The 26,403-nt window shown below is 28.6% G+C and overlaps 2 protein-coding genes across 4 annotated transcripts; one reads left to right on the plus strand and one right to left on the minus strand.

The window, feature by feature from the left end:
- The first annotated feature begins 960 nt into the window (after positions 1–960).
- LOC135922169 (RAC-alpha serine/threonine-protein kinase-like) lies at positions 961–20,515 on the plus strand. Of its 2 annotated transcripts, XM_065456594.1 has the most exons (13): positions 961–1,114; positions 1,161–1,283; positions 1,325–1,436; positions 5,945–6,047; positions 10,652–10,783; positions 11,662–11,727; positions 12,111–12,302; positions 12,521–12,649; positions 13,991–14,208; positions 16,188–16,275; positions 16,413–16,587; positions 17,060–17,310; positions 19,878–20,515. In XM_065456594.1, the coding sequence occupies exons 1-12, from the start codon at positions 1,027–1,029 to the stop codon at positions 17,296–17,298; spliced, it is 1,665 nt and encodes a 554-aa protein (XP_065312666.1). In that variant the 5' UTR covers positions 961–1,026; the 3' UTR covers positions 17,299–17,310; positions 19,878–20,515. The 2 variants fall into 2 exon arrangements, with proteins under 2 accessions (XP_065312666.1, XP_065312667.1); XM_065456595.1 differs by lacking the exon at positions 1,161–1,283 and having other exon boundaries at positions 999–1,114; positions 19,878–20,513.
- LOC135922170 (protein lin-52 homolog) lies at positions 20,237–25,711 on the minus strand. Of its 2 annotated transcripts, XM_065456597.1 has the most exons (7): positions 25,451–25,711; positions 25,191–25,385; positions 25,013–25,081; positions 24,941–24,972; positions 24,683–24,761; positions 21,847–21,930; positions 20,237–20,690 (listed from the first exon to the last, which is right to left on the minus strand). In XM_065456597.1, the coding sequence occupies exons 2-7, from the start codon at positions 25,234–25,236 to the stop codon at positions 20,641–20,643; spliced, it is 360 nt and encodes a 119-aa protein (XP_065312669.1). In that variant the 5' UTR covers positions 25,237–25,385; positions 25,451–25,711; the 3' UTR covers positions 20,237–20,640. The 2 variants fall into 2 exon arrangements, with proteins under 2 accessions (XP_065312669.1, XP_065312668.1); XM_065456596.1 differs by having other exon boundaries at positions 25,191–25,711.
- Between the last annotated feature and the right edge of the window lie 692 nt (positions 25,712–26,403).

Here is a 26,403-nt window from a genome sequence, read left to right on the forward strand (position 1 = left end):
TGATATGAATTAAAACTCGGCTTCAATTGTCGCAGTTATTCAAATTTAAAATAAAATTCTGAAAATAATAATTTTTTTAATAAATGTCTATCATTTGTGATATTTTTTAAAAATATTTTTATAAGAGATTTTTTATTCATTTTGTATTTTCTGATTGGGAAAAAGAAATTAATTTTATTGATTGATTATTTTGTATTTATACGGGTACCATTTGGTTTTATACAATAAAATATGTTTTTCCTTTTCTAATTTTTTATAAGAAAAAATTTAAAGTATCGGGTAACGTTTTGCGTTACCGTTACTTAAAAAGAAGAAACTCGAAACCGTTACTCATTACCTCTAGAAAAAACATAATATATGTATAATTGTTTTTGGAATGTCATAAACAACATAAAAACTTGTATAATTCTTTTCTGAATGTCATTAGCATAAAAACTTGTATAATTGTTTTTTGAATATCATTTTAAAAAAAAAAGTTTTAAAAATGCAAGAAAATAAATTAAAATGACATATTAGTTGATTTCTTTTTATTGTATATTTTATTTTATAAGGTAGAATGAGTGTAGGATGTTATAAATTGAATATGAAATAAATGTGAAAATCATATGTGTTTTTTTAACAACTAGCTTTCACTGGTCACATATTTATTTTAACAAAAGGTTTACATAGATTTTAAAATAAACTCCAAAATTAAAACATTTAATAAATGACTGATCCAATTTTTACGATTCCTGTCCACAATAATGCTGGTTTTAGGGATATATCAAATCAAAATATATATTTGAATCTTATAAAATTGTTAATCTTAAGATCTTATAAATTTCGAAAATAATATACAATATTATTAATAATCTTTTTTTTTATTAATCACATTTCTTTAAGTACCAGCTGATATAGTAAAACAGATAAATAAACTATTACTAACATTTTTAGTTGCTTACATCCATCTTATTAAAATGTTACTTTTGAAAATCATTCCCAGTAAATTGTAAAATGCTGTATCATAATTCATAAGTAATTATTATTATGGAAAACCACATTTCAAATAATGATATATTCAAAAATGGTAATCATGACAAAGGCATTGTTAAAGAAGGTTTTCTATGGAAAAGGGGTTTTATATAATTTTTTTGAAATGATTTAAATTTATTATTATATAGGAGAGCACATAAAGAATTGGAGACTACGATATTTTTTTCTCTTAGAAGATTGCAGTTTAATTGGATTTAAAAATAGGCCTACTCATAATTTAAATGACCCTTTAAACAATTTCACTGTTAAAGGTAGCAAAACTTAAATATAATATTATATTTTAAAAATTAAGGTTGCCAAATTATGACATCCGATAAACCAAAACCTAACGTTTTTATTATAAGAGGATTACTCATGACATCAATAATTGAAAGAACATTTAGCACACAATCTCCTGAAGACAGGTTTTATAATTAATTTGTAATTTTTGAACTAAAATGATTGAATTTATTAAATGCCATTAGCTTTTAAAAACTTAAAATAATAATTAGAAACCAATCATTGGAATATAAAAAATAATTTACATATAAAATAATATATATCTACATTCGATTATAAATTCTTTTCATTATTAAATGGTTTTCTTCCAGTTTATCTAAATTAGGCAATTTTCCCTCTGTCACCCTTCTTCCTGTGACCTTGATCTCATTACTTTAGTGCATCTCTTTATAAAGCCCTGAAATTTGAACTTAGGCCAAAAAATTAAAAAATATTTTCATGAACCAGACTTAGGCCGATGTTATTTATAGTTTTATCAAAATAAAATTATAATTATAATTTATCTATGATAAGAAAAAAGCAAAACACTTGATTATTGTTTCATTCATCTTCTTAAAGATATGTTTATATTTTTATTACAATTTTGGATCATGACTTGGGCCTATAAATTTTAAAATATTTTGAGCTGGGCTCAGGCTTAAACATTTATATAAGTTGGCTTGTGCCTAAAAAATGGAATTGCTGGTCTCTATCTCTTCACCCATTCATCTTTTGTTCAGCATTCCCACACCATCTCAGTCTATTTTTTCTTATTTATTTTATTTAAAAAATCCTATCCCAAGTATTAGATCTGGACCATGTAAGAGTTGGAAGGGGATATTTTTTACTATGATGATGATTTAATCTTTCATTTTAATTTTTTTTGACATGTTTACTAATATTTTTATTTATCTTTTTCATTACAAAAGAATATCAAATAAATAAATTTTTTAAAAAATATTAATTAGACACCTTATTATACTGCCCAGCCCATATTTTTAAAAAAACTTCTTTGGCCTGGCCTGAGTACTTTTAATTTTTAGATTGGCTTGGATTTTTTAAATTTTTTTAAAAATTCATTTTAGTCCAGGCCTGAAGTTTTAAAAATATTCTGTTACTTGTGATTATTTATTTTTTTGCTTGTATTTTGTAGAAAGAAAAAAAGAAAGAAAGGAAAATATAAACAGAAAATTAAATTATTATTTTGCAAAATTCTAAAATCAGCCTGATGCCCTGATTCACCCCAGGTTTATAATTTTATTTTTTCAAGCATGGCTTGGAGTTTTTAACTATTTAAAACTGGCACCAGGTGAGGCTGTAATTACCAAACAGGTCTGCAAGTTTGCTGTTATATATTTAATTATCAATCATTATCTTTGACCTCTTCAATTTAAATTGTGATGCTATTCATTAGCATCATAAATTTTTTTCTTATCATAAAAATTATTTTATTTTTATCTTATGCTATCATCTCTAACTCATTTTTTGAAATTCCTAATAAAAGTTGTGCATAATCCAAGAATGTTAAAATATTTGTACTGGCCATGCTGGAAGCTTCACAATTATTTTTTAAAGATGATTTATGACTTTTATTACTCCTTCCCTTTATAATAAATTTCTACAGGCAGGGCTGAACAATCTCATAAAATTATTGGATGGGCCAGGTAGAAAATATTTTACATACCCTCCCTCAATCTGCCTTTATCTCGAATTTTCTACATTCATTCTGGTTGTGTCCAAAATATCAAAAAAAAAATTGATTCGCAAACTTTTTAAACTTTTCTAGAAAATTTCAAAAATTTAAATTTACGATGTCATTAAAAAAAAACTTTTGAAAGTTTTAAAACTTTTAGAATTTTTTAAAAATGATTTTTTGAGACATAACCTTACAGACCTACCTAGACCTACTCACCAAAACGTTAGTAATTTAATTTTTCATTTTTCCAACATTTGATTTTAGCAAACTCATTTTTTTGACTGTTTTCTGGGTTTGATTTAAAAAATATAATAAAAATTTTGTTTTTGAATTATGATTTTAACCAAAATATTATATATAAATTTATTTTGATAATTCAACAAACAACCATTACTAGATAAAAAATTTTTTTTAAAAAAATATATAATTGATAATAAATAATTTATGACTACTCATTCGAAAATATTTGTGCCTGGCAGAAAGAGAAGAAATGAATGAAAGATCGTAATCCTCATCTAAAATGATATCAAAAATTCTGATTTTTAATATTTAATAATGCCTTCCTTGGAATGGATTGGCGTAAAGTTGCCATTATTGAGAACAAAACATGCAATTACTCGAGAGCTAAGATTGATCGATGGTTTGATTGACTCCTGCTCTCCACGAACTAAATTGAGCAAATGTTTTTTTTTAATATCATCATAATACATATTAATTTATTATTTTCCTTCCCCTAATGGTAATAATCAAATTTCAAAAAAAAAGAAAGAAATAACCTTGAAAATAAAAAAAATTGCATAACAACACTTTAATCGAATCAATATTTTCGCTGCATTTTTTTTAAACAAAACAACAAATTATTTAAAAAGTGGCTTATTAGTTGCGATGACGTTGGAGATACCCTTTGTATGCGCAACGCCTCATTCATATAAATTATGATTGATCGACATATTTGACAAAATATCCTATTTTAATTATTACCATTTATACCTCGTCTTTAGCTCGGCTAAATTAGTTCCGAATTTCGTTTTAAAGTTATTTAGCTCAAAATGGCATCAAATACTAAAATTGATAACTAATTTAATTATCGCGGACTTAATTTCGGAATATTCGTTTTAAAATGCTCAGACTTGCGAATAAACTAGTTCGCTAATTTCATAACTAACTTGCGCTGCATTTATAGTAAACGCGTTATCTTCAAGCATTGCGTTTATTACAGCTGATTCACAATAATCATTTTTTTTAAACGAATTGGCTATTATTTTTATAATAGTATCGCTTATTTTTTTTATCAACGCATCGCAACATGTGTTTTTTAAATTTTTTCATAGGGTTATCATCGTAACGCTCCATATTTATAAATTTATACCTATTTATTGGCTTTTTTTTTGTAAAAAAACACACCGCTTGAACATAACGCGTTCTTAGTCGTGTTAGGTATAGGACGAGGAAACAAAGTATCCTTCTCTGAAAAAAAGAAGCCTAATCCTTAATAAATGAAATATATAAATGACAAGCAATGCTCAACTATCCGACGAATAAACCGTGTCGGACCGGATTTTTTGCTCCGACCATTTTTTAAAATACATTTTCAAGTCCGGACTGGGTTTGAGTTTTTTGATAAAGCAAGACCCGAAATTATTGAAGAATATTATTTCGGGGCCAGTGGATCTACAGGTCTCCGCAAAAATATAGGGGGGTTACCATATCAGCTGGCTTAACTCTGCCAAAAGTATTTAAACCAATTAAAAGCAATTTTTTTTTATCGAGGCGCATGAATGACCAAAAATAGAAAATTAAAAAAAAATAAAATAATACCCGACATTTTTAAATTTGAAGTCGATAAACTTTAAAAAAAAAACTGGGTATTTTTAAGTCCAAAAAAAAAATTATTTTAATATTTTAAAAATTATAAAATAAACGCTTTAATTTTAAAATGCACAATTTTCGGTGAATCATTTTTTAAAAAGAAAAAGAAAAGGGGGTAAATGAATTTTTCGATTATTTTATATATTTTTTTTTGCGCGGGGGACGGGGGAGGGGCAATGACATATAATAATACCTAGATTGACGATGCATTCATAATAATGCATTTGAAAGCGACGTTGAATGCAAATCAGCTGGACCCGCCATTTTGGTAACCCATATAGTAAAAATATTCTATTAAATTGATAACTTGCTTCCTTATTATCTCGATGATCGGGCAATTCTTTGATAATTTATTCTTGTCAGACATAAGAATAAAATTGGCCTCTCGTTAAAAATTTTTAATAATTATATATCAAAATGGCCTCCCCAGCTGTTTTCATTGATGTACACTTTTAATAAATGCATCGTCTGTCATTGGGGAGGGGATACCAAGTTTTTTGTTCTTTTTTTCCTTTACCTAAATACAACAAAATCTATTAAATTTAATTTTTGTAAAATGTAGAAGTTAATCTGGTGTTTTTAGCAAATTTTTAAATTATTCATGGCGCGATAAAAAAAGTATTGAATGATCTCATATGTCGTAATATTATATTCTAGTACGTGTATAGCGCCGAGTTGTTAAATATTACTTTTCAAATGTATCTAGATACAGATACATTGAAAGGATACATGGCCATAAATTACCTAAATACCGATACAATTATTTGAAATGATTTTAAGACACCATTCCGATACTTTTAAAATGTCAAAATTTTATTTTAAAAAACTCAAATTTAAATTCATTACTGTTGCATTCCCCGAAATAAAGAAAGAAAGAAAAAAATCACATTTTTAGCCATTTTGAAATGTCTTTCAACTTGCGCCACGCTGGTAGGTCGTACAGTTTATAACGCGTTCTATAATAAATCATCGAAATTTTTTGAAAAAACCCGGGTCGATAAAGAATGACTCTAAATTTGCTAAACATAAACCCCTTCGATATATAATCGTAAATAATTCATTTTTTTAATAATTATAATATATCCACAGGGAATCTTGGATAGAAGCTATTAACAACGTGTCCAATAAACTCGGGGCCGAAGAAACAGAGGCTTACATGAAAAATCCTTCACCCAAACCCAGGAAGAAAATGGTTTTAAAAATAATATTTTCCATAATATGTATCATATAAAACTTCGTGGAGGCATATGATTTGATATTTGACAAACCCCTCCGCCCCCACTTCCCCATCCGCCTTTCCATCTAAAGTTTTCTGTTTCACTACGCGGTTAACAATTTATTTAACACATTCGGCATGGCTTATAAAACCGATACCCAATATTTTTAAAAAGAACTTTAATATAAAATCCCCGCCAAAGCAAATATTGGCTATAATTTATCATTAAATTCATTTTCCCCTCCATTTTCATTAACTCTACCAATGCAAATATTTGAACCACCACACCGAGTTTGGGAGACATAAAATCACTTCTCCAGTTCAACTTACGTCTTCATGCCAAACTTTTTTCGAAAGCGAAGCGTCCATTTTGTTCATACCTATCTGACTGAAAAGACACGTCAAATCGCTAGCAAAACAGCTGATCAATCGTAAACAAGCTATTTTATTTTTTTTGATAAAGGAAAATGGTTTACTGGATTTATCTTTAAATTCAGAATCACGAATTTCTAAAGGTTTTTTTTAAACGAGAACTAAATTTCCTCTATTTGAAAATTAAAACCGTTTTTCTGCTTTTTTATGCCCTAGACTGATTTAAGTTTCGTATGTTTTGTACATGCACCAAAACAGATAGAAAATATATGTTAAAAATACACTTTTGGATTCTCTGAATCATTTTGAAATTTTACGTAAATTATATGTTAATGGAAACGCAAAGAACCTGAACAAATAAATTGACCCTTTTCGCGCTATGGCAGAAATCGGCCATTTTTTCCATTTAATTCGCTATTTAATTCGCGATTTAAAATCGATTAAAAATAATTAAAAATTTCAATTAAACAATTATGAGCTAAGATTGTGAAATATAGTATTTTTTTTCTTCAAAATTTCGGTTTAATATTATCTCTCAAGTAAAGGACTAATGCTCAAGGGAATGAGTCAGGAATTTGTTTGAAAAATTAAATAATTGTTTGTAATTTGATATATTTTTTTTATAATAAAGTGCCGATCGATGCAGCTAATATGACAAAAAATGAGGGATGATTTGGAAAGAAATATTGAAAATTATATAATAACCTATGAATCGACTTTTTGAGCCGATTTTTTAAAACGGCTAATTTAATATTTTCGCCAGAAAAATATTGCCCAAGCCTTGAGATGTCGATAATATATATCTAGACCTTTGTTCCTTATATTAGCAAAATCTTTAGGCTTGCGTAATATCTTTCTGGATGAAATATCGAGTAAGCCGTTTTTAAAAATCGGCTCAAAACGAGCCGTTTAACAACATTAGGTGTAGTGCTCATTTATTAAAATCTACTATCAATAGATTTGGAAAATAAAAGGTCTCCGGGAACAAATAGTTAGTGTGGTGGCAAAGTATTTCAAGAAATAATCAGTTTGTTTCGAACTGAAACGAGATGGAGGGCGATCTCTTGTGTTTATTTTTTAAATTAGTTTCGTAGAATATTAAATTATTTTTCACTATTGTGATTAGGATTTTTCTACTATGTCAAAAAATTGGAATAGAAAATAAACCTTTTTCTCTAACAAGTAGTGATTACTAGGGCAATTTGGTTATTTAATTTAGATTTTGTTTGTATAAATCCTTAACTTTAACTATTTCAAGTTTTGATTTATATCATTGATTTAAAAAATCGGAGTGATTTAAATCGGACACCCTATCATAAATAGACTTATACGCCTTACGTTACCACCCAATCCGTATCGGTAAATTTTACCATGCATATACTATAGGTCGGCCCGATCAGAATCCAGAAAAAAAATTCTGGGATCCGTGGGCAAGACAACTTGCGCAAATTATTTTCCGGGCTCCAAATAATTTGTGGGCCGGGCCTTGGGTTACCACACTGTGGTATCAAAAATATGTCCAATATATATTTTCATTTTACTGTAAGAAAGAAGGTAAAAAGGAAATAAAGAAATGAAAGAAAGAGAGAAATAATTTTTTATAAAAAAATCGGAGATTGCTATATTTTGTAAATAGATGAAAATAATTTAAATCAGTTAAGGATTCAAAAATTATTGAAGTGTTAAAAGAGCTAAAGGGCAAAAAACAATTTAAATTTTTATTTCTATTAATGAAAGCTAAAGCGTTATTCGAAACATGCAGAGTTTGAAATGCTCTTTCAATAAAATACAGAGATCTGCAGCCGGGCCTGGCCGTATTTTAATTTATTTAAATATAACCATGCCGGGCCGAATATTTTATATCGCTCGGGCCAGGTCGAGCCAAAACCCGGGCCTAAATTTAAAAAAAAATTAAGGCAGGGCTGGGACGTGAAAATGGTACCTCTGCGAGTCTCTGATAAAATCCTCAAAGTTTTATGACTACTGAAAAAAAAAATTTATTTCGAGAATGTTCGAACAGGATGCTTTGATTAAATCTTACCTAATATTCCTAATCTTTTCTGTAAAAAACAATCTATTTTTGTGCTTAAAAATATTTTCACGATTTGAAATCACAAATTGATTTTTTGTAAATTTTTTTTTCTTCGAAGCCTGGAAACTAGTACTAATAGTTTTCAGAACTTCCCCAAGAATAGCGAATGTAGGGTTGTTTAAAAAGCCCCGATTTGGGTTTATTTTTTACAAATGACTTGATTAAGATTTTATTAACTAAAATAATATTATGTTGTAGCAGAAACGACCTCTAAACTTAATTAGTAATAATGAAATTGTTTATATATCTTAAAAGAAATTCATTCCGGATTTTTTAACTATTTATATTCTAAATGTGGAGGGGGGGGGGTGATAGTTTGACTAGAGCCGCGTAACTAACAACAACGAAGAAGGAGAATAGATGAAAAAGGAAAGATAGAAAGAAAAATATGATTTGCCAATATATTTTTATAAATAAGATTTAAAAAAAAAGAATGGCTGACATTTTAAAAAAAAATGTGCCAATCTTTTCCATTTAGCGTGATTTAGCAACCCTGGCCGGACAAAAATATTCCGCGTTAAAAAAATAAGAAATATATTCCTAACCTTATCCCCCCCCCCACCCCTTAACTATTTTTGGGGTGAACGGAGATCTGTCCTTGGGGGTATTCAAACCTAAATTGAAATTATTTTTAAGTATGTGACTCCGGCTTGCGAATTTTTTTAAAATATAGACACTTGACTTGTAGATGTGAGTGACAGCAACTAGATTTGATTTATGTTTAAAACATAATCAAACGATAATTTAACAGTCCTTGATAACCAAATTGGAAATAATATTTTTTAGTATGTGACTCCGGTTTTGATTTTATTTTTATTTTATAAACACTTGGCTTGTTGATGTTAGTGGCTAAATAGATTTGATTTATGTTTAAAACATAATCGAAAATTCGAAATATAACTTAACCTGAAAACTCAATAATTTTTGTTTCATTATTATTATTATTATTATAATTATTATTATTAGAAATTCATTTAAAAAAGAAACGTAATTTATTTGTGATGTAATAAAAACTTATTATTTCATTTATTAATTAAAAATTGTCACCTCACCTCATCTTATCTCTTAATTCTATATTAAAATGTTCCTTTTTTAAAAAAAAATTAAATAATCACTTAATGTTCTTTTTTCAAGTTAATTATTTTTTTATCGATTTTTATACATAATTATAATCATTAAAAATTAATTTATTTATATATTTTCGCTTTTCCTATCCTCGATAATTGTATTTTTTTTGTAATAATTAGTGAAGCGCGTGAAAAAAAAAATGACGAGGCCAGTTCGATTCCGGGCCGGGTTGCCCTGTCTCGGCCTGGACCCGGGTTAAAAATTTTTTGAATTTTTCTTTAAAGCATGAAAAAGGCAATATTATGTCGATTTCTTTAATAAAAAATTATTAATGGCCCGGCAATTTATCTTAGAATTTTTTGATGGTCCTGGCCTTTTAAAAATAATTAGGAACCCCTGGCTTAGAAACCTTCTTAAAAATTTCCAAGAGCCGCCAATCATCTAATTCGACTAACTATATTAAGATTTCTTCGGGGTGGGGGGGGGTTATCAGAAATGCAGATGTTTGACATGGTGAAACATTATAATAAATTATACAAAATTTAGGCTAACAATTTACTATAGTGAACTCTTATTTATTATAATTTTATAGTGGTGTTTGGATTCTATCCATTTTAAGCCGATTTTGAGCCAATTCCAAAACGGCTGTATCGGCTCGTAATACTCATGGTTTCAGTGATGGAGAATTTTTAGACGCCTGCGCACTATTTTCCACTTAAAATTACAATCGATGTAAATTCTATCTACCCCCCCCCCCTCCCCCCTTTTTCATTTCTTGTTTATAAATTTATTTTTTATAAAATATATAAAAAATAAATAAATTCCCCATCTAATTATGATAAATACATTTTTTTTTAAATGACATTAAAATGCTATTTAAAATAATTTTGCATTTATTATAGATTTATACGAGGATATTCCCCTCCATATTTTATGTCACTTTTTAGTAAAATGATAAAATTTTGGATACATAAAAAGTTTTTTTTAAATAAAAGTTTACGATTGATTTATTTATTATTTTAAAAAAAATTGCGCATATTTATGACAGGATTTGATGGATTTCCAATTCCTGCAAACCTTGGGTCAGGGCACTTTCGGGAAAGTTATATTGTCCAAGGAAAAGACGACGGGCAAATTGTACGCTCTCAAAATTTTGGATAAGAAGCAAATCATTTCGAAAGTTTAATTAAATTCATTCATTTTAGGCACGCGCTCAAACCGAACCGTTAAACCGGTATTATCCATTATTTACCGAACTTGATAATCCTGAACCGAACCTCTAAAATGTCTTATATTTTAACTCGATTTTAAAGATGATTAATTATTTTTAATTGATAAATAGTCATTTTTAATTTTTAATATATTTCTGTAATCGTTATTTGACGAATTAGCTATCCATAAAATTTATTCTTCCTCCTTATAGAACGTAATTTGACAGAAGAGAAGCATGAAAATATTTTAATTGTTACGGCATAATATTATTTTTATTATGAAACATAATTCTGTTACTCTTGTATACGAAAAGGTTTAAACCGAACGAATATTTTTTAGTTTTTGCTAACCTAAACCATCAACCAATATTGTTATCTGAACCTAAACCGAACCTATATTCTTTGCGATTTAGAACCCTGCTACGTCGTGGTATAAAATTGCGGCAAGGAAATAGATATCTGGCCCGAAATAGTAATCAATCTAAAACGAGGGCGGCCCTATTTAGTTTTAGCTAAAAATAGGTCAGGGACCGGTTCAATCCGACTTCAGGCGGATTTTACGGGTTGTTGCAGGGCTTTAGATCTTATATAATCCTGGACATCGCTCAAAGATGGTAGGAGGAGTCGTCTAATATTTATGGCATGTGTTATTGAGATTTCCTATGAGATAATTGATGTTCCGACGTTTTAATCGACGAACACCTTTATATTTTGAGCATATTCGCCACGATACATGTACTTATCAAACAGCATTTATATGCACGCTTAGGGTCTAATATGGCTCTTAATTTTTTTGTAAATCATTTTAACTTATAAATACATTTTTTTAATAATAAAAATATCATAGGACGAAGTTGCTCACACCTTGACCGAAAACCAAGTCTTACAACAAAGCAATCATCCCTTTTTAACTGTAAATAAGATGCCAATCATTACTTTGACAGCTTAGATCTGACAAATTATCTTGAATAATTTATGCTTTTTTTTAAAAAAAATATAAGATTGTTAAGTATCATTATTTTTTTGACGTTACTCGAACATAGTCCGGTAAGGGAATTTATATCAATTTTTATTAACTCAGTCATTATATATACCCACAAAAATATGAATCGAATAATAATCTTATTCGTCGAATCGAATGAATATTAAAACCATTTATTATTGCTCGATGTCTCCATGGCATCGCGATTTCATTTGGCCAAAGTTATAAGATAGCTACTATTTTCGCGTATCCTCTACTAGCCAAAATCTGGGATTGTTTTACATTTTTAAATTTAACACGATTTTTTAAAATAGCAACTCAAATATTCCTTTCAAACACCGGACAAACTTTGTTTCGTTTTGGAGTGCGCCATAGGAGGTGAACTCTACACCCATTTATCCCACGACAGAACGTTTACGGAAGAGAGAAGTCGATTTTATGGTGCCGAAATAACGACCGCCATAGGTTACTTACACGAACACGATATCGTTTATCGAGACTTGAAGGTAAAAGCAATCGCCATTTTTTTGTGTGCTCTTGCCAGATTTATAAAAAAACCTAAAATGTAGCTCAAAAAGGTTTAAGGAAGAGAAAAGGGGGGGGGGGCATGGCAATATTTTACAAAAGAATTTAGAAAAAAATGGCTGTAATATTTTAGAAGATATTTTTCCATGTTTTATACGTTCACATTATTTTATTTGAAAAAAAATTTGTCACAAAAAAGCTTGAAAATTTATTGTTGGATAAAGAAGGTCATATTAAAATCGCCGATTTTGGATTGTGCAAGCAGGACATAAGCTATGGCGATAAAACTAGGACATTCTGCGGAACTCCCGAATACTTAGCGCCCGAGGTAAATAGGATAAGATCATATGTCATTTTAAATATGCGCAGTTAAATATCATATACACATCGATTTAAAGCATCATATAAACTTCCTTCTCGTATCACGAGATATAGAGAGTATACTCCAAAAACAAATAGAAAATCGAAGAATAAATATCATTCTTATACGATTCTTTTGAACCAATCGAATAATTTGCTATTTAATCTATCAAATCCCATTCCCAATCTTCATTATTTCATCAGCTATGAATCCATTAAAATCTCTCGCCAGGGTTTTTTGTCTTGTGTCGAATTTTAGTCCTGTGATAAGCTCACCATAATAGATGAGCTAGTAATAGTGGTCGGCCTAAGAAAATTTTCTTCTCGAGTTTTTTTGGCCTGAACCGTAATTATTTTACCCGACCCGGCCGTTAATTTTTGTAAGTTATCCGACCCGGTCCTCGGTAAATTATTATGTAGGAAAAGGACATAAATTTGCCTAATTACCAACATCAATAACATTTTCGAAACTTTGACTCGGCGGCCTGTCGAAATCTTTTTATTGGGCCGGGCTTCGCCAACTTCTAGTTAATACTTTATAGCTAAAATCTCACACAAAATTGTCTAGGGAAAAAACATAATTTAAGATAGATCGATATTTTTTTTTGATAATCGAAATGTAATATCATCCTTTATCGCACGTAACCCCTCATAGCAGACCCTACTAAAAAAATTTTTTGCCTCAAACCTGACTAGCCTCTAATTTCTAATATCTTGGCTCCCAGGTAAACTGTTGTCTTAACCCCCTTTCCAACTGTAACTTCCTGACTACGTGCCTGGTCATCGCAATCATGATCAGTGTTCTTATATGTAATATATAATATAAATTGGGATCGTTCTTAAATCTTAACTCGAAATTTTTAATTTATGGGAATTTTGGCTTTATGCTTTCATCTTTCTGCGTTAATAGGTGGAATAAGATCGCTTAATTGAAACAAGAAAATTACTCAAAGTCAATAATTTCAAAGATATTATATCATATCTTCTGTAGCTTTTTATCCATTTAGTTAAACTGTAAAAAGAAAAAAAAAGATGGTTATATAATAAGGGTTATCCAACTTTTATATAAAACCAAAGAGATCCTTTTAAGAGTATGATTTTATATTATTTTATAAGGGTTAGTATAAATGTGTTAAATTGGCTTAAAGAATGAAATTTACATTTATACCTATAATCAATGAGTAATATATATTTTTTTAAAAGATGGATGTTGTGCCAATTTCAGATCATTTAATAAAATATAATAAATTCTTATAAACAGTTCTCTATATTTTAAAATTTATGAATTATTACAAAAAAAAAACACAAGCTTATAGAGGACGAGTATTACGGCCGTGCCGTAGATTGGTGGTCTCTAGGCGTGGTGATGTACGAAATGCTTTGCGGTCGGTTACCATTCCATCACCGCGATCACGAAAGGCTGTTTCAGATGATCGTAAGCCATCCGGTTAGGCTCCCAACGTCAACCCTTTCCGTTCCCGCTCGTTCTTTACTCTCTGGTTTGTTAGTCAAGGATCCGGAGAGGAGGTCTAGTCAAAATATTTTTCTTCTTCCTTTTTATTTGTTATTACAAACGATCCTCCGGGATTTACGGCTACTCGGTATACTCAGTAGCGGATAGATTCTATTCGGGATTTCAATTAAATATCTGGATCAATCAACGTTTAGCATTCTATTAGATTTTCACTCTTTCTGTTTCCATTATTTTTCCCTATCAAACCGTCCTTTACCATCGGGGCTAATAAGGAAGGGGGGGGGTGGAGGGGTAAGTTGCCAGCCTCCTTCTTGAATCCGCAAATTTATGCGCGATTTACTTAAAACGCTAAAATTATATCTAGACCTTCATAGATGGACTGCCAGAAATGACAAAGAGTTTTAACAAAGTCTGCGGGGTAACCATTCTTTGAGGAGGAGGGTTACGCCAATATTCAGAATATTTACCCGCTAAAGCTAAAATCTAGGTGTATATCTTATCATACTCAACGGAATTTTTTTTACTTGTTTCCTCTTTCCTTTATTTTTTTAAAAAAAATATTTTACTTTACGATTTTTGTGAGAATTTACTGACTTTTTAATTATTTATTTTCTCAAAAGATTTTGTTTATGCCAATTCTCTTATGAAATACCAAAATAATATTGGAGACGGACGGGACTAATCTAATAGAGGGCTCTCTATTGATTGTCAGATTTAATTGCCCATTACGCATAGAAAAAAATTCTATCGAGAAATTGTCATATTGCTACCATTTTACTTATTTCATAGAGAAATTTTTGATAAAAACCTCATTTATATATAATATATATATATCTTTAAATTTTTTTTAGCATGCTTTTTTGATTGGATTTTTTTTGTATAATAAAACCTAATATTATATTAAAGACCAATAAAATTAATTTATTTATCACGATGTTATTTATACACCACATCTTCTAATTAACTAAAACTATATTGCAAAAAACACCTGTTTTTTTAATCGTCCATTAATATTATATTACTTTATTTAATTTTAATAAATGCTAATTTTTGAAAATTATTTCATTTTCACATTATATTAATGCTTAATGCTGTAAAAGATGACTAGAAAACAATTAAAACTTTTCTAATCTTCCCAATTTAAATGTCTGTGAATTATGATTGACATTTGGTTTAAATACATAATTTAAATAACTCACGAGAAAATGTTATTAATGTGACATGCATTCATTATATTAAATTTCATCAGTTTTTTTTCTGAAATTGATTAAAAACTATTATTAAATTAGAAAAATTGAATTGACTAAAAAAAAATATTTTATAATTAAATTATATCAATCAAAAATTAATATTTGTCCGATATAAGTTTATTTTATATCTTTTTATAAATGTTAACACGATATTTTGGAAATGAAATCCAAAATCTTTCGACTTTATGAGCAAAATCTCTCTAGGCTTTCTTAATATCATTTTGGTTAAATTCTTACTAGTCATTTTTAAAAATCCACCCTTATCGCACTTTTTAACAACACTAGCTGTTAAGGCCTTGGGATTTAATGTGTAAGGTAGAAAAAGATGAGGTTAAAAATAGATTATCCGATGGAAACTCTTAAGGGTTAGGAATCCAGGCTGTAAGAAGGAAACCAAATATAGATTGAACTATGAATACTACTAAAAAAACGACTTCTAAAAAATTGAATCATTTACCAATCCTATTTTGTCTATATCGGGTTACGATTAAATTCATTATCTCTTATTTTTAAATCTTTGGTAATTGGCACCATAGAAAAAAAAATGGTCTAAATATAATGATTTGCTTTTTTAAAAAAAAATATTTATCGCTTATAATTTATAATGTGGTTTTTTTATTAACTGATATTAAACTTCTTCTCCGTTTAATGGCGATTTCCATGCTTATCCAGGATGGCCAGTTTTTCCTCTTATTTTGCTTTTCCATTTTTGACGGTCATGAGCATCAATACTTGTAAGATTTATTTTTCTGATTTTAAACGATTATACTATTTAATTAAAGATTGGGCGGTGGACCTGACGATGCCAAAGAGATTATGAGGCAAGCCTTTTTCGAGTCCATCAACTGGGAAGATTTAGTTGCCAAAAAGGTTAATTATTTTTTGATTTATATTTTTTATAAAGTTCTGTAAATCTTTTGATAGATTGGATAGATGATCTCAGCAACCCCGTATTGCCTGAGGAAGCACCTAACCCCACTTCTTTTTTTTACATTTATAAAATTTAGATAACCCCTCCTTTCAAGCCCTACCTAACGAGCGATACCGACACGCGTAATTTTGACACAAAATTTACTCGCTTACCAGTCACCATAACACCCCCTAATACCCCTCGTAGCGCGTCATCTAACTCGAAGAGCATGAATTCTTCGAATAGGTTCGACTTTTCCAATCAAACTAACAGTAATTTATATTTATTTAATTGTCTTCCTTTTCCCAACCAAATCATTTTTTAAAATCAACGAGAAAAATTTATTCTCAAAACTTTGAACAGCTTGTGGCTACCTTACGGAGACTTTATCATAATATTAATTATATAATTTGTATTATAATTTTTTTGAATAAATTAATGACAGAAATTATTTAAGTTTAAGCTATAAAGGTCAGCCAGGGCCAGTTTAGGCGACTTCACAATCCGAAAAATCTTCCGTAAACAGCTGCATTTACATCAAGAACAAGACCAATTTGACCGACAAAATAGTTCCATTTGATTTCTAAACTATCTGAATGCAGCTGATCACTTTTTTGAAAGTTTTTTTGTGGAGCGATCTGGACCTGTCCGGTTGACAGCCACTAGTCATTAAGGCATTCCCTATTCTCATGAAGCTTTAAGAACCTCCCTATATCCTATTATTAAAATTTTTGTAAATCAAAGTTAATTCGCCCTTTCAACAACCGTTAAATATGGCAAATCAAAATTTTCCTTTGCTGCAGCAACACCAAAACAATCAGTTACACTTTTCCCATTTTACCCTCGCCGGTTCCACTCTCTCGTCCATCAACGAAGACCCTGATAACGAACAACCTCATTTCACCAAATTTTCATATCAGGATGTAAGCGCCTTGGGAAGTTCTCATTCGTGCGAAAATATGGAACGGATTATGGACAGCTGAACCAAGAAAAAAGTTTTGTTTCAAGTTTTAAATGGTCTTATTTTTTATTTAGCAATTACTTAATAATACCTAGGACTGAATATTTATTCATTTTAAATATGTATCCATACAAATCAGGTGACACCATTTTGGTCTTCCTATTATAAGAAATTGTACATTTAACCTGCATTGCATGAACTATGTTAGAATGAAAAATTTTTTGCCAAACTAGATTTTTTTCTTTCTCTCGATACTATTGCTAATCTCTTGGCTCACTTTTTTTAAAAAAAATTCTAAATTTCTTAAAAGATGAACGGTATATGCGTATTATACACATGCAATTAAGGATAAAAATTTCAATATATATAATTTTATTTTAATACAACAAATATTAAATGTTTAAACATTTTAATTTTTATGAAAATCTATTAAACAATTATTCTTGTGTCTAAAACATAAATATACACCACATTTTTTTGCAAGATACTTTTGTTGTAAATAAGCATCCTGGCATTTTACATCTAACCTTCTTATCATTATATTTGGATCAATGAGCCGTTAGGTTTTTCCTAACCTCTTCATATGGTAAAGATTGGGCCGGTCCTTTTTTACATTTTTCCCGATAATCAGTTTGAATTGATTTTGTTTTTATATAATCTATTATAAATATCTAGATTTCAGTGAGACATATGAATCAGAAGAAGAAGAGAATATCAATAATGAAAAAGAAATGTTAGGAGAAAAATTGTTTAACAAATTTACCATTAATTATTCCAAAGTGGAGAGAATAAATTTCAAAGGTTGATAAATATAAAAAAACCTATGGATTATTATAATATATATCTCAATGAAATATTATCTCTTATTGTTTGTGATTCAAATTTATATGCCACTCAATGTTACCTCAATAGTCCAGAGATGAATTAGAGAAATTTATAGGAATCATTTTTTATATGTCTATCAAACTTCCACGTCTTTACTGAGCCACTAATACAAGACAAGCCAAGGTAGCAAATGTTATGACTCTCAATCGCTAGGAACAAATCATTCATTATAGATGGCCATGACCCACTTCATAAAATTAGACAGCTATTAACTTAACCAATAATGTACTTAAATCTTTATCTATGGGCGAAAATATTTGCGTGGCTGAGCTAATGATTTCTTACAAAGGGATCTGTTGGGAAGTTGATATCTGGAAGTCGATTACCTCTGATCGTGGCCTCGCAAAATAATCCTCTTTGAGCGAGTACGACATCCAAATTTGGGGAACAAAATCAGTTATAAAAAAATAATTTATGATTAATTTGTTGCGGTATTTAAGATTTTAAACGGAGCACAGCATTGCCACTTGCTCCAACATCAGGGAATCCTTTCGCTGGTAGTATTTTCCCAGAATATATTTTGAAATTGTGCAGGAGGCTATCATCTCCGCATAGTAAAAAGAGTTTATAGCCCCATTTTTTGAGCTTTTGAGGGTCCTTTGTAAGGAATAATTTGCTCATCCACGCAAATATTCGCCTAGTAGTTAATGATTTAAGTACATTATGTTAGGGTTAATAGCGGTCTAATTTATGAAGTGGATCATGGCCTTCAATTCCAAATGGAATCAATTTGTCATTATCATTAATATAAATGAATGATTTGTTCCCAGCGATTGAGTCATAACATCTGCCATCTTGGCTTGTTTTAATGACCCAGTAAAGACCTGCTCTTGGAAGTTTGAATTGACATATAAAAAATGATGCCTGGATAAATTCAAAGGTTTATTGGGGTTATATTGAGTGGCTTACAAATTTGACTCATAAATAATAAGAGGTAATATTTCATTTCCACTGGTTTTTTTTAGCTTTATCAACCTTTGGAATTTCTCCTTTCCACTTTAGAATAATTAACCGTAAATTTGTTAAACAATTTTTCCAAACCATTTTTCTCCTAACGGTTTCCTTTTCATTATTGATATTCTCTTCTTCTTTTGATTTATCTGTCTCATTGAAATCTAGATATTTATAAAATTATATAAGAGCATAAATTTTAAATTTATCTAAATCATTATTTTGTGTTGATAAAAACTCCTCATCAGACCTTTCACTTAAATTTAAATCATCACTATCGTTAGGTATGTTAGCACAATTCATAATTCTAAAAATATAAAACTCAAATAAAATACTTTGAACATTAATTTGTTTGATTATCTTTAAATTAAATATGGGGCAAACAGCCACTAAAATGATATGCCAAGCGGTCAGTTTGATTTACTTTTTAAAGGTATTGGATAAATAATTAAATGGTCTACGCTCATACACGGTTAGTCTGAAATCTCATTAATCTATACATTCTTTCTGGTTTTAAGTGAAAAATAGAGTTTAGGGGGGTTTTTTTAGATAAAATTTTTAATTTCACCTTGAAAGATTTTTTATGCATGAAAATTACAAAAGATTTACGTTTTAGAAAGATTTTGCCATTTTTTAGGCAAAATTTTATTAAAAATCTGTTCTTTCACAAAAAAATAGATAGATTTTTTGAAATGGTTGGAAAACGTTTTTTTTCTTCTGAAAAATAATTAAATTTTTTTTAAAAAAAAACATATTTTTTAAAAGGTTTTAATGGGAGGAGTAAAAGAAAATCATGTCCACAATTTCCGTTGAATTTATTTTTGTCAAAAGAGATGGAAAAACGATAAATTATTATTTAATATTTTTATAAATTTTTTGCATACACATAAAAATTAAAAAATAATTTAATTCGCAATATAAACAAAAGTTCCCGAGTCATATCTAGGTGGGTAAGGGGAATTATATTTGGTGTCAAATAACCTGTTTAAAATTTATAATGGCGCGAACTCAACGTTTATTATTATATATATTTTTTAAATTGAATTATTCTATTATATATTTTTGGATTTCATATTTTTAAAGTGTTTAATAGTAGAATGGGGATAAATTGGACCCGGTTAAGGATAAGATTTGGATGAAAAGTTGAAAGATTTAATAATAGTTCCAAATTAAGATATTTACATCATTATATTTATATATTATCTAAGAGATTATGAATTGTGATAAACTAGTACTATTTATTTATAACATTATAAAACCCTGAATTTTAATATAAGCATTAACCACAACAAAGATATCATTCTTCATATTTATATATATTCTATATTATAATGTAGTTTATACAGTGGCTTAATACACATTTGTTTTTGAATTGTTTCATTTATTATATTATACATATTTATAAAATATTAATGGGAGGGAAAAAAATGTACATTATAAAATATATATATTAGTTATTAATAAAATGTTCTTTTTAAAAAAATATATTTTGTTCGAGTGCGAAGATTCTTCCCAGGAAAATACCATGTCATTTCTTGTCTAAAATTGTCAACAATATGCCTCTTGATATTTCTTTAGCTAAAAAAATAATTAAAGCTTTTATAGCATTTTAAATTTATATGAATATCATTTTATATAAATACTAAATGTATTTCACCAACAACAATATCATTTATGGAAGTCCAGGAAAAATATACATATATCATATGGCCGGTAATCAGTGTTGGTAAAATACATAAAAACTTCTCTTGAAAAATAACGATCACTGCTTTTCGAAAAATATTAATAAAATAAAATGGCCCCCAAATTCTAGAGCGGTCCGGAGACCTTTTAGACCGAGCCCAGGTTTAGAAATGAAATCAATTTTCTATCCCCAACCTGAATCATTTAATTTGATTATTTTAAGGTTCGGGTATTTTTTTTAAAAAAAATATTTGGTCATTTCTAAATAATTTGTGGTTGTATTTTGTAAAAGGTTTTGAAAGGAAATTGAAAATATGGGAAGCCAGCTGATTAAATTTACTTTTACTGGCCCGGGTTTTTCATACTATTTTACAACCCAAGGTGCTACGTGTCCCTTAAAAATACGTTTTGAATTTTATTACTAAATAATCGAGTTTTTGACGATCAGATAATGGTACGACATGCTTATATGGAGTGCTCTCTAAACGAATTAATATTATTTATCTCGCACGCGTTTTCGACTACAAGTATTTTAGATCATTAGCTATAGTTGATTAAAATTATGAATCAAGTTTCAACTAAAATATAGGTACTTAAAAAATTTTAATTGTTTTTTTTTCTTTCTAATCTTTGTTACTTAATAGTTAGAAAAAGTAACCCGATACTTTAACAAATTCTGACCGTTTTATCATGTGTAATACGTTAAAACGTCTCTTTCTTTCTATTTTTTATATTAAAATACATACTCGTAAAGTTCTAATTTATTGGCAAAAATTTTAAATACCATTTAAAAAAAAGAAGATTAAATTAAGCATACTGGATCTGAGTCAAATAAAAATCGAAAAAAATGGCGGCATATTACTATTTTTTCTAAATATAATATTAAACAGCCCTGCACAATAAATTTAAAATTATTTATCAGCTGATCTGAGAATATATTTATTTTTTGAACAAGGCTCCAATCTCGGACCCGGTTTGATCAGTCTGCGCAAAGCTCTAATATTTTAAAGTAACAATAATGGTATATATATATTTTATTATATTTTTTTACATTCCTCGAGGCCTAATTTAAATGTGATATGTTGAATTTCTTTGATTTTTTTATTGAGATCATTTTGCGACATATTTCCTAATTCTATATAAAAAAAAATGTATATATTTTATATTATTATAAAAATCCAGAATTTTGAAACTGCCCAAAAATTTTGAGTTAAAAAAAATATATTTGAAGGTTTCACAGAATTAAATATCTTTTTTTTGTTAAAAGATCAAAAAAAATTGTGATTTCATCGGGAAAGATTACTTTTTATGCATAAAAATTACAAAATTTTTTCTACTTAAAAACGATTTTGTAATAAAGAAAAAAAGGTTCTGAAATATCAAGTAAAATTTGATTATAAAAACCCAGTTCGACGCCGCATTTACAGTTAACGCGAAACAAAAATACATCATATTTTGAAAACTTAGCCGCGAATTTGTGTTAACTGAATAGCTGGGTGACCCCTCATTCAAAGTTAGGGCGAATTCCTGGCGGAGAATACTAATATACAGCGTATTTTATAAAAGTCACAGCGAATTCGGGCTAACTATGAATGATTGGTGAGCCATTTTCTCAAAAAAAAAACATTTGTAGTATTTGTTTAAGGTTACTTTTGAAAATTATTTACTTGACTACTTAGATTGACAGTTACTTTGTACTAGAGTCTATACTTTTCTGGATCTAATAGATAATTATAAGGCAACCGTCAATCAACAATATTGCACATTGTTAGTTGGTCGGAATTAAATAATAATAACAATAAATTATATGATTATTATGGTATGTAAAAAAAAATATAATTTTTTTGATAATAAAAAGTTCATATTATTATTATTATTAAATTACAATTGTAAAAATTCTTAAAATTATTGGATAAAATTTGTTGAATTTTTCTTATGCGAGAAGCATTATTTTTTTGATTATATTGAAAAAATCATAATAAAAGATATTAGATTTAAAGTGAAAATTTTTAAGTATTAAACGAAAACTTGAGTGAGATAAAAAGACTATATAAGATACTTACTGATCCATATTTTTTTTATAGCTGATCTCGACTAAAAACTTTAGCGACTAACATTAATCGATAAGTCATTTTCGTGGATTTGCGTAAAAATTTTTCTCCTTTTATATATTTTTAATTTTAGGTGGATTTATTAATAAAATAAATAATTTTTAGTCTTAGTTGACTAATTTAGTGGCTAGTTTTTAGTCGAATTTTTCGATTATAACTATTAGTTAGTCGATTAACAATACTAAACTGAATGAAAAAAGGAGGACATTTCAAGGAAACCCGAAAAGTCGTTGAAGGATAACATACAATTTCTTGATTATTTTTGAAGATAATTGTCATAAAATCTTTTAGAAGACCTCAAGATAATTTAAATTTTATTTGTGATACAGGTCCGACGAGGTTTGAATCTGACCAAGTCTGAGACTGGCCAACCTGAGTGATCAGACTTGGTCTATGCATGATTCTACTTTATACATGATAATAAATTAAAAAAAATTTTAAATTGTATATGATCCAAATTATATGCTAGTATTTGAATTGTAGAATTTTTTTTTTAAAATAAAATAAAATAAGGTAAATTATTTTTTCAAAATTGGAATAGCTGGGGACACTATTTGCCTTATTTAGCAAAAATTACTATGTATTTTATTTAATAAAACAATTCAATTTGTGGTATCTTGTGAATGAGATATATAAATTAATAAATCTTGTATAAATGTCACATTTTTTCATACTTTCTTTCATTGTATATAATTTATGGTACCAAGAACTTATCTTTGGGGTGTGTATGGGGGTTAAAATTTCAGATTAATTAAGGACATCATTTTTGCTTCACATATGGCTGAATTTTCTCTGCAAGTGTGCTATCACTTCATTAGAGAAAAATACATAATAAATTTGTTCTTCATGTAGCCTGCCTATATAGAATATGTAACTTGCCAAAACAAACAAATTAAGAATTGCCAATGAGTGCAAAACACATTTCCTTATGTGTTTAACATAACCTTCATGGTTTATTCTATTTACAAAACATATGGTTGGTCAATATTAAGCTAACTAAATATAGCTAAAATCAGATTGGTCTCTTATAAAGCTATATTTGTACAGTTCTAAACAATAAATATTAATTGGTCATAAAATTTGGACTTGATTATTTATTTAACTAAATATTATTTTCAAAATTAGTTGTGAATCTAATAGACATGTTGTTGTCTCCCCCAATAAGTTACTAAAGCAATTACAGTAGCATTTCCTGCACTAACTTTTTTTTCTTGAAGTGCAACATTTTTTCCCCAAATTAAGATGACGAAGGGTATTTTTCTTGTTATAATAACATCATATTTAGATGATGCTGGTAATAATACTTATAAGAAAGTAATTTTCACAATTTATCCATACAGACTTCTCAGGTTATTTCTACTGAGTCATCACCATAATATCAATCAATCAAAATGATTTATTTATAGAGCCTATGAGAAAGAAATAATGCCAATTAGAATTGATTATCAAAAACTGGGGATTAATACCCAATTTAATCAAAATTTGATATTGGAATAAATTAAAAAAAATAAAGTATATGTGATTATATTTTGAGATAGACCAAAATTTTTAACAAAGATAATATAGTTATGATTCTTTTTAGTCAAAAAGTAGATATTTATTTAGTATTGTTAGTGCTCAATATATGACAACTTTTTAAAAAGAGTTAACTCAAAATTTTTGTCTAGCCTTGTCACTAATAGATGTCTTATACCATTGGCATTTATTAACAAAATTTATAATTTTACCAAAAAGTTTTAAACAAATTATACTTAAGGTAAAAAATAATTGCTAAACCTTGTATCATTTTAAAATCATCCATGTCCATTTCTTTTAATAGATTTGGAATATCATTTGCACTTTTGTCGTCGGATTCCTATAAATTTAGATTAATGTTTAAATTATTAAATATAATTAAAAAATTTGTTTAAACCAAAAATAATGTTATAATAATAATATATTTTGAAATTAAAATAAAGATCATTTTCACAGAATTTAATTAAAATGATATAAAAATACCAATTCCTATGAATTTCAAAGAATAAATTTATGTACTTGTAGATTCAAAAAATCAGACAATCCAGGAACTAAAGAGAATTGTTATTAAATAAACAGTGATCATTTTACCTGGATCAATTTGTATAGGAGATGTTCTAGTCAAATTTTCTAGAGTATGTAATGATAGTTGTGAAATACCTTTTAAATAATGACATACACAACAAAATATAAATTTAGATATAATTGTTATATTTTAATAGTTATTTGTGGAATGCCTTACACATAAAATTATGTAAATGATTCAAACCTTTTTCATTTTCCATGTTCCCCATTTCGTAAATTTTCTTTACCATATGTTTTAACAAATGGCTTTTAGTTAAAAGCAGGGCTGAACCAGAACCCTTCGAATTATCAATATTTTACTGAACCCAAACCTAAAACCCGAAGCCTTTTTTAAAATTAAGGTTGCAGGGTTCGATAGTAAATATCAAATTTTGACTTACTTTAAAATATATATTAAAAATAAAAAAAATATGTTTAATAAATATGTGCAGAAGCCAAAATTACGTGATAAAAGCGTTTTCGCCCTCTAGTTGTGGATACAACAGAGCTACGCTAGGTTTTCCTCAAAAATCCATCAAACTGGATAGTTAATTAAGGGGAGAAAAATGAGGAGCCCTTCACACGTTTGTGGGCAAGCCGCACGTACTTGTACGCGCAACAGTCCGAGAACTGTTACTTAAACGTCTATAGGCTAATAGACAAAAAGAAATGGGCAAAACAAAAGCCTATACCCAAGAACTGCAAAAATAATTTAATTACTTTAAGGGTGGGTGGTGGCTAATTTTAAGTTTAACATCTTTAATGATAGCCTTGATAGTTACTATCAATAATTGAGAATGTGTTCATATCAATTGAAATTAGAAATGAAGGTAAAAAGAAAAGGTAATTTATATTTATCACATTTTTGAATTATAATTTTGTGAGTAAGGAAAGGCTCTATGATATTCTTGCCTGGACGGTAGGCACAGATGTATTTCGTGAAAAGATTGTGTGATGTTTGTAGAATTTGTGTCTTAGGTAAGACCATAAAGACCTTAAACGCAATAGAGGTGAGAGCTATACCCCTTTATTCTCGAAAGTTGATGGGATTTGGGATCTTTGGAAAATTGCACATCGTTGATAGGTTCCAATCTTTAGGAGTTATCCCAGAAGACCATACCTTATTAAAAATAATGAGCAGAAAACGTGGTATCGCGTCTGATGCAGCTTTCAGTTGTTCCCCCGTTATATTGTCCGGTCCAGGAGCTTTGTGATTTTTCAGTTTCTTTAGGGCAGCAGATATCTCAGCCAGTGTAAAATGGGAGGCAGATTGAAAGGTAATATATTTTTCCGGAAAAACTATCGTGGGTTTTCTAGATTCAAAGACATTCATATAATAATCAGTCCATAGGGACATTTGATCATCCTGATCATATATAACTTTGTTGTTTTCTAACCGTATCGACGGTACTCTCTAA

Source organism: Gordionus sp. m RMFG-2023, chromosome 1, assembly GCF_954871325.1.
Source record: "Gordionus sp. m RMFG-2023 chromosome 1, tfGorSpeb1-WG-v2, whole genome shotgun sequence".
Taxonomy (NCBI): Eukaryota; Metazoa; Nematomorpha; class Gordioida; order Chordodea; family Parachordodidae; genus Gordionus; species Gordionus sp. m RMFG-2023.

What these genes read in the sequence shown, in the direction of transcription:
- LOC135922169 (XM_065456594.1), top strand. Translation starts at nt 1,027, where the DNA reads ATGGAAAACCACATTTCAAATAATGATATATTCAAAAATGGTAATCAT. An exon ending in ACACAATCTCCTGAAGACAG is followed by an intron (nt 1,437 to 5,944) that starts GTTTTATAATTA and finishes ATATATCCACAG; the next exon opens with GGAATCTTGGATAGAAGCTA. An exon ending in AAGATTTAGTTGCCAAAAAG is followed by an intron (nt 16,276 to 16,412) that starts GTTAATTATTTT and finishes TATAAAATTTAG; the next exon opens with ATAACCCCTCCTTTCAAGCC.
- LOC135922170 (XM_065456597.1), bottom strand. Translation starts at nt 25,236, where the DNA reads ATGGTAAAGAAAATTTACGAAATGGGGAACATGGAAAATGAAAAAG. An exon ending in TCCTATACAAATTGATCCAG is followed by an intron (nt 24,973 to 25,012) that starts GTAAAATGATCA and finishes AATTCTCTTTAG; the next exon opens with TTCCTGGATTGTCTGATTTT. An exon ending in TAAATTAGGCCTCGAGGAAT is followed by an intron (nt 20,691 to 21,846) that starts GTAAAAAAATAT and finishes TTATTTTTTTAG; the next exon opens with CTAAAGAAATATCAAGAGGC.